This window comes from Fistularia commersonii, chromosome 22, assembly GCF_037954325.1.
Source record: "Fistularia commersonii isolate RoL2024-O1a breed Wild chromosome 22, RoL_Fcom_v1.0, whole genome shotgun sequence".
NCBI lineage: Eukaryota > Metazoa > Chordata > Actinopteri > Syngnathiformes > Fistulariidae > Fistularia > Fistularia commersonii.
In genome coordinates, this window is record NC_141305.1 from 4,991,881 (window position 1) to 4,999,934 (window position 8,054).

The 8,054-nt window shown below is 46.2% G+C and overlaps 1 protein-coding gene across 2 annotated transcripts in view; it reads right to left on the reverse strand.

The window, feature by feature from the left end:
* notch1b (notch receptor 1b) overlaps window positions 1–5,977 on the reverse strand; it is a 52,630-nt gene extending 46,653 nt beyond the window's left edge. For both annotated transcript variants that reach the window (XM_086169332.1, XM_086169331.1), the window contains exons 1-2: window positions 5,721–5,977; window positions 5,073–5,154 (exon numbers count right to left, since the gene is read on the reverse strand). In XM_086169332.1, the coding sequence (XP_086025458.1) occupies window positions 5,073–5,154; window positions 5,721–5,856 (218 nt within the window). In that variant the 5' untranslated portion in view covers window positions 5,857–5,977. The remainder of the gene's footprint in view (window positions 1–5,072; window positions 5,155–5,720) is intronic.
* Between the last annotated feature and the right edge of the window lie 2,077 nt (window positions 5,978–8,054).

Below are 8,054 nucleotides of genomic sequence, written 5' to 3' on the forward strand. Positions count from 1 at the left end.
ATAAACATTTATCGGTTTACATGCACTGGCATCAAATATTGTATTCATTGGGATTTTGTTGATTTCCTGTACTCGTGGGAGTTAGCGCATGTTTTGCCTATCCTGGAAGGCCTGCTGCCTTGAGATTTCTTGAATATTTTTCACTGCAAAGGGTTTGTAGATGGATTTTCCTCGCTCGAGTCCGGACGCAAAGTGTGCGAAATTATAAAAGCAACCAGGGTTAAATCGTATGTCGCTGTCTTTCGGTGCTTTAAATACGTTTCGTCGCGCGATACGCCATCACGTGGTGTCACGCGTCCGCTAATACCCAGCGGTTACGTGCAAAAAACCTCTGGTAACAAACCGACCGGCATTAATTGAGTCTTGTCAAAATGAAAATAGCTCTTTGATTAAAACCAAACGTTGGTGCAGAAATGAGGCCTGTTATTTGTTGTGAGACAGAAACCGAAGCTACCACCGAATCCCCCCCCCCCCCCCCGGGCTGCCGAAATTACAGGGGCTATACGGCGCCCCTTCTTTCCCTCCCCTCGCATCCACCCTTCTTTTCTTTCGTCTCTAATCGTACAGGGGAGCTGACCTGGCCGGCCCACATCTGGCAGCCTTCATAGAAGACCCCTGTTTATTTGGGAGCATTGTGGACACGGCCCATGGGAAAGAGCCGCCTCCCCCCCCCTGGGACCGACACAACACGCTGCATGTGTGTGTGCTCGCGGACATGTCCGTGCACGCGGACCCATGTGTGTGTGTGTGTGTGTGTGTGACCACATGAGTCACGGCAGCTCTAATGACTACTGCCACTGCCTGCTTTACAAGCCCGGGGAAGCACTTAAGGGCTTTACGGCCAATCGGAAGGTGGAGCCAACAGCGGCTTCAGGCGGCGACTCAAAGCCAGCAGCCGATTCCTCGGATAAGTCGTCGCAGCGTTCGTTTTCGTCTATCTGTTTCTGCGATCTGCGTCGCCGCTCAACTGAACAAACTGCTTCGTTTCCCCGCTTCCCCTGTAGCAAGAGCGCGAAGACGAAGCGCACCTGGCAGACGCAGCCCGTCTCTCCCGCCGCGGAGCTGAATGGGCTAAAACCGCAAGTAATCATGAGTATTATAGAGCACGCCGCTGTGTGGGTGGCTGCACGTCCCTCTTAGCAGTTGTGTTGAAACCCACAAACAGGTGGTCTGGCTAAGAAGGGGGAGGGACCGACTGAGTGGCGGGGCGATCAAAGTTCGTGTGATTTGTCTTGGCATGTGCCGGCCGGCGAAGCCTGAAATATCGCTAATCCCCGACGCCGAAGTGTTCTCCCGATCGGCTCTCTCGACATCCATCCAAACTCTTGCCGGAGGGAATTCATCAAAGCGTCGCGCTGTGTTTCTCGTTTTCTGATGATCCGAACAGATACGGCACCTTTTCTTTCCTCCGGCCACTCCGAGGCCGTTTCCTTACTCTGAATGGAGGTGTGTGTGTGTGTTTGTGGTGTTAAGATAGAGTCATCTGACTGATTCAAACCGGGCGGACTCATCTGACCGCACCAAACAGAGGTGCCATTGAAGATTCCACAGAATTGGAGAAACAAGGGCTCACTGTCATTGAAGTGGATATACTGTGCTGCATTCACTGCACATACCAGCGAGGAAGTGCCCGTAATGGAGAAAACCTTGAAAATCTTCCACGAGCGCTTCCCCGACGCCGGGATCTGAGACGAACGTTTACAACCTCACCCCCGAAAACCGATCCCCGTTCATCGATGTGTTGCTTGGTACCAAAGCGAGGCTCTCGAGTTCTTAGCCGAGCTCCCGAGGTAGAAACGTTCCCCTCTGTCACAAGCTCTTTGTCATACGGTCCGACGCAATCTGTTATTTACATAAAATGAGTACTGGAGAAGTCACATGGGCGTCGTTAGCCGTGACGGTCTCTGTCTGGACTCAGATGTGCTAATCAAGCTAATTCTGAATCACGGGTTCTGGATTTTTGGTCGAATACGTACAAAGCATACCGTTCTGATAAGCAAAAGTTGCAGATTTTTCTTTTTTTTTTCAATTTGTACAGGACGTCCTCTGTTGACAACGTCCTCAACCGTCTACCATAAATTTATTGACAAACTTGACAACTTTGTTTACCCTCGCCGGTTGTATTTTTGTGTTTTTTCGTGTTATTCAGCTTTTCGGCTAAAATCGCATGACGTCGCGGGTTCACCTCCCGTTCCTTGGGTCCGAATCGCCCTCCTGATTTTCCTGAACTTTTTCGCTTTAAACAGCAGGTCAATCAACGGACTTTTCAATAAAAGCCAGACGTTACATCTTAATATTTGTCATCCAATGCGCACCTCTTAAAACAGGGATGTGCAATTATTTTGGGTGGCAGGCCACATTTCTTATGTAATTTTTATGCACGGGCAAACTAGGTATCATGTAAATTGAACAAAACTGAAAACTGCAGTTTAAATATTAAATTTTTTTGCAAATTTATTTCAACTTTAAAATCATTAATGTTCATATAAATGTAGAGATTATTTTGTAAAAAAAAAAAAAAAAAAAAAAACTGGAAAAATTTTGTAAAAATAAATAAATACGTTTGTAAACAAAATTTAAATAAATAAATAAATAAGGAGTTTCCAAATTCAATATTGATTGAAAATAGTTATCGAAATAATCAAAGAAAATAGCTTGGCGGGTCGGATAAAAAAGTAAAAAAAGTAAAACAAAAAAATGTCTTAAAAGCTTGTACTTTACGGGGGAATCACGTCACCGTCATCTATCACCAAACTTGTTCTGAAAAGCGGTAGAAGCGTTTCCATGGCGCGGCGCTCGGCGGCATCTACGGCCGTTGAAACAGTCGGCAACTAATTCTGGTGTCGCCTCCAAGACCTCAGTAGCGGTCTGGCTCTAGTTTAGAGAACCCAAACACTTGCGGTGAACGGCGTCTTACTGGGGATGAGCTATAAAACGCAAGCGGAGGCGGCGTCAGCCGGGTCGGCCTGCGCTCGTTCAAACTGTCAGGACCTAAATCCTCCTTTACGCGAGACTCTTTGAAATCAACGGGCTGTCCAAAAGTATTTGTTTCATCACGCCGGCAAACTGATGATGAAGCTCTGCGCTCTCTCAGCGGCGTCCTTCCTCAACATCTCTCATCTCTCTGGTTAAATAGAAGCTCTGCTGTGAGTTGCTTTGATTCCAGCCATCGCGGCTCTGGAATCTGGGGGTAATTTTTTTCTTTTTTTTTATCCCCCGTTCTGGACCGCCGCAGCTCTGTCACTGCTCTGTGTTAGCGCCAAGGCCTCGACGGTAAATGAAAGGCCTCCTTCAAGCTCTTTGGAGATAAACGCCGGTCGAAATCCCATCGCGGGCCCGGCTAGATAAGGGAAGGAGATGGTATTTATGGTATGGCACGTCAAGTAGCCCGTCTCTGTCAGCCTATATTAAACTTAAGCATCCGGCGCCACTTACTTGACATCGACATGACACTTGTGCTCAAAAGCGGCTTTGTCTTGACTGGCCCAGCGATACCTTGGGACTAACCCTCGCTGGGGAAACACTGCATCAGTGTTTTCGATTTATGACCGAGAGCTCAATTCGACACAGGGCTATAAAAGACGACGCAGGCGTCATGCAAGTCAATGTGATTTCACATCCGAGCACCCTTTCCCCACTCCATCGCGTATCACAACAAATTACCGGGATGTCTTCTGATGAGAAGAACGTCGGCCTCCAGGTGAGCCGCGACACGGATTGTGAGGAGATAACGAAGACCTATTTGTGTGGAAAGTGGACGCGCTCCGTCGAACCCGCCCTGAGGAAACTTGTGCGTGTTTCATCGACAGCAAGAGCGTGGAGACGTTCAAGCGTTCGTGCGTGTTTGGGAGAACCCGGAGGAAACTTCCCCTGCAAAGGGAAGGGGGGGGGGCGCTAACCACCGCGCCATCGTGCCGGCCTAGAAAAGCAAAGAAAAAGTTCTACCCGTAACCCTAATTTCACATCTAAAGTTGCATTAAATCATAACACACTATAATTCATTTCAAATGACTATATCCTGCTATGCTCATTTAAGTAACTTGTATCTTCCAGCTGTTACGTGACTCCTTTTGTTTAGATATCAGACACCGTGACTGCGAGGAACTGTCATGGGACTGAGTGGTCGTCTCGAGAGCCACGTCTATTTTTTGAAGTTTTATAGTTGCGCGTCACTCCGTTGCTCAAGCCCCCCGTTTCGTCAGGCTTCCTGCGCTACTGATATATCTGCAGACTGGCGTCAGCGAGACACAATAACAACAGCCGTCCCTCCGGCCCTCCGACCCCCTGACGTCACCACGCGTGGGATTCAAAGACTGGTAAAGAAGATGCTGCAAAGGGGGCGAAATAATCCACCTTTGCACGACTGCAAGGACGTAGCGAGCGCCCGTCTCCGTGTTTCTCCGGAGATGTCCGAGGAGGTAGAGGACACCGGACGGGCACAACGGTGGCTTTCCAGGAACGACGAGTGAAGAACATAACCCAAAGTCAAATGTGGCGGAGGGGGGGCAAGATGGACGCCGTTTTAAGCAGGTTGAGCTTGCTAGCGTCGTGGAACTTTTATCTGGGTACGGCTTTGGAAAAGGAAAAAAAAAAAAAAAAAGTTTGAACGCGCTGCAGAATGCAGAATTGTCTCAACTTTGAGCGAGCTGGACGACCCTCCGCCATCTGTCAGGGGGCAGGGAGGAAAAAGAGGGAGCATTGAGGAAGGGACCAAATCCCAGGAGAGAGAGAGTGAGAGAGAGAGAGAAAGAGAGAGAGAGGAGGGGTGGTAAGGGGACAGAGTTTGAGGGTCTCTCTGGGAAGCCTCACCCAGATTAGTCACACAGAATTAATCTCGGCGGAGAACAATGGTCGCCGAGCTTCTGGCAACCCCAGCTGTCGCGCCGCGAAAGAAAGGAAAAACAAGATTTAGGGCCACGAGAGTCTCCCTCTCCTTCTCTCTCGCTCTCTCTCTCTCTGCGACCCGTGTCCGCCCCACGTCGGACCCCCCCCTTCCACCCTCCCCCCGTCAAAAAATAAAATAAAATACAAATAATAACTTGTGCGCCACAGGTGTTTTAATCCAAACTTACTTGCACTCCCCATTCCCATCCGGAACGGCTTCACAAGTCCCCTGGCTCAAACAGGACTCCGTGGACACGGAGCATCTCAGGCCTGCAAATGGAAAGTTTTAATACACCTGCCGCTACTTATTCACAACATAGCGTTCATTCCTGTGAAAAACCACCCGTCTAATATTTGTTTTCTACAGGTCGTGCAACAAGTCAGAGTGTGTGTGACCTGGCAGAGGGGACGGTGATACACCCCCCCCCCCCCTCCAACACACCTCCTGAGCAGCTGCCCTGAGATGCATGGAGCTTTCCAAGGAACCGCACACACACGTTTTGCAAAATCGTATTATAACACACACATTTGTTTTGAAACATTCGCAACTGCATTTTTTTTTTTAACTGTCACTTAACGGTCACTAAGTTTTGGGGGATTTTGTGTTTTTTACAACTTTTTTACAAAAAAAAAAAAAAAAAGGAATTGGTCAAGTTTGCAGGAAAGTAAGGGGATGGGAGGTAATCGATGAGGATGATTTAAATAATCCAAACAAAAATACCGGAAAAAGGGCGGTTAATGTTAAAAACCTGCACGACGGATGGCCGGTTAAAGTTGAAAACTTTGTTTTAAATGTGAATCTTAATTTCTTTTTTTTTTCAAAATAAAAGTCTCACCTCGCGTCAGTCCGAGCAGCGACCAGCAAAAAGTTAGTCTCAACAAGAAAATATGCATTCCTTCTGGTTTTAAAACAGCCGCGTGGATCCGCGTGGGTTGTTCATAGATCCGAATGCGCGTCTTCCTCTTCTTCATATAAGAATTTTTCTTTTTTTTTCTTTCCAAAAACAGGCCCCAAAAGTGTTGCGCTCGTACATCCAGCGGTGGAGCGTGGGCTGCGGTCCCCTCGGTCCCCGGGTTGGAAATGACCTGCGGGACGCGACTCTCTCCCCGCCCGCCGCGCCACATCTGGGGGAGGGGGGGGGTGTGGAGGGTGGAGGGCGGAGGAGGGGGGCGTGATTCTTCCACGCACCGCTTCCCCGGAGCGTTCGTCGAAGGAGATTATATTATCATGTTTGTTTTATTTTTCTTATCTGTCACTGTTTGTTTTTATTTTTTATTTTATTTTTTTACCTTGTGTCGTGTCTTCCTCTGCAGGTCGGCGTCCGTTACCTGGAACGTGTTCTCCTCATATGGGTCAAACTCAAAATAAAGAAAAAATAATAAAAAATAATTACCAAAAAATATATATATGTATATATATTTATATAATTATCATTTATTTTTTTAATTTTACATAAGAAATAGACTTTTGACCCACCCTGACTGAATAAAACTTTTTAAAACTTTTAAAACGTTTTTGATGGCAAATGCATCTATCTATCTATCTATCTATCTATCTATCTATCTATCTATCTATCTATCTATCTATCTATCTATCTATCTATCCATTGGACTCTTTCACAAATAAAAAAAAAGAAATTGCATCACAGAATCAAACTTTGAATGAAAAAATACATTTAAAAATGTATTATTATTTTTTAATTATTATTTATTTTTTATTTTAAAATAAGAAATAGACTTTTGACCCACCCTGACTGAATAAAACTTTTTTAAACTTTTAAAACGTTTTTAATGTTAAATGCATCCATCTATCTATCTATCTATCTATCTAGTATAATATAACTATGATATAAAATGCCTAATGAGTTGTTTGCTTGGGATATCGATCATAAAATAAGACTGATACAACTGCTTAGCATTTACTTCTCATTCACGCCTAGCTATCTATTCAATAAAGTAGATTTAATTATCATGTATATATATATATATATATATATATATATATATATATATATATATATATATATATATATATATATATATATATATATATATATAATATTCCATCTGTATACAATTTATACACATTTCTAAAATTCATTTGAATTGTCCAGGTCAGGTGATTGTTACTGTCCAATGTCCAATGAACGGGGTATTTGAATATCTAGTTTTATGATTTCAAGTCAGAGTATGCTGACAATTAAAAAAAAAAAAGTTCCAGCTATTTAAGAGCAAAGTTACCGCAGGAAAAAAAAAAGACTTACGAGGTCCGACAACAAAGAGTGTAAAATGTAAAGCGGTTCTTCATGTGAGTGATGTTTTGTTGTTGTTTTGGAAGTGGCAGGCGTGGAACCAGCCTGGGAACCAGCCTGGGAACCTGCCTGTCCCTGTTCCGATCTTCTCCGCTGATAAATGAGCGCTGACAACGTGAAGCAAGGTTTCTGGCACACTCAGCAGCGGCGGGTTCCCATCAGGTGTGTGTGCGAGTGTGTGAGCCGCCCTCGGAAGGTGACTTTAGCCCTGATGCAGGTGAGACGCCCGAAGATCTGCTGGCGTGTTGGTCGAACAGCAAGATCAGCAGAGGGACTTGTTTTGGTCCTGGACAACCCTCACATGGAATTCACTGAATTAACTGACGTGGCCAGCAGGGGGCGTGTTCAAGAGCCAGGAGCATCCGTTCATCTTTACCGTGCTCATCCAGAGTCAGGTCAGGGGGCTCGAACCGGAGCGGTGACGCTCAGACCTCCCTCTCCCCGGCCACATGGTCCAGCTCCCGGCTGAACTTCTCACTCTATCTCTAAGGGAGAGTGCAGCCTCTGGAGAAGACTCATTTCGGCCGGTTGTATCCGCGATCTCATTCTTTCGGTCGCTACCCAAAGCTCGTGACCGTAGGTGAGAGAGGGAACGTGGATCGACCGGTAAATTTAGAGCTTCGCCTTTTGGCTCGGCTCCTTCTTCGCCTCAACAGACAGAGTCCGAATTGCTGTGGACGTCGCTCCATCCTCCCCTCTCTAGTGAAAAAGACCCAGAGATACTTGAACAGGACCTCTTCCCTGATCTGGAGTGGGCATTCCACATGTTTTCCGCTTGAGCACTGTGGTCTCGGATTTGGAGGTGCTGATTCGCATCCCTGCCACCGGAGATCATGACCCGATGAAGTCAACAAAACC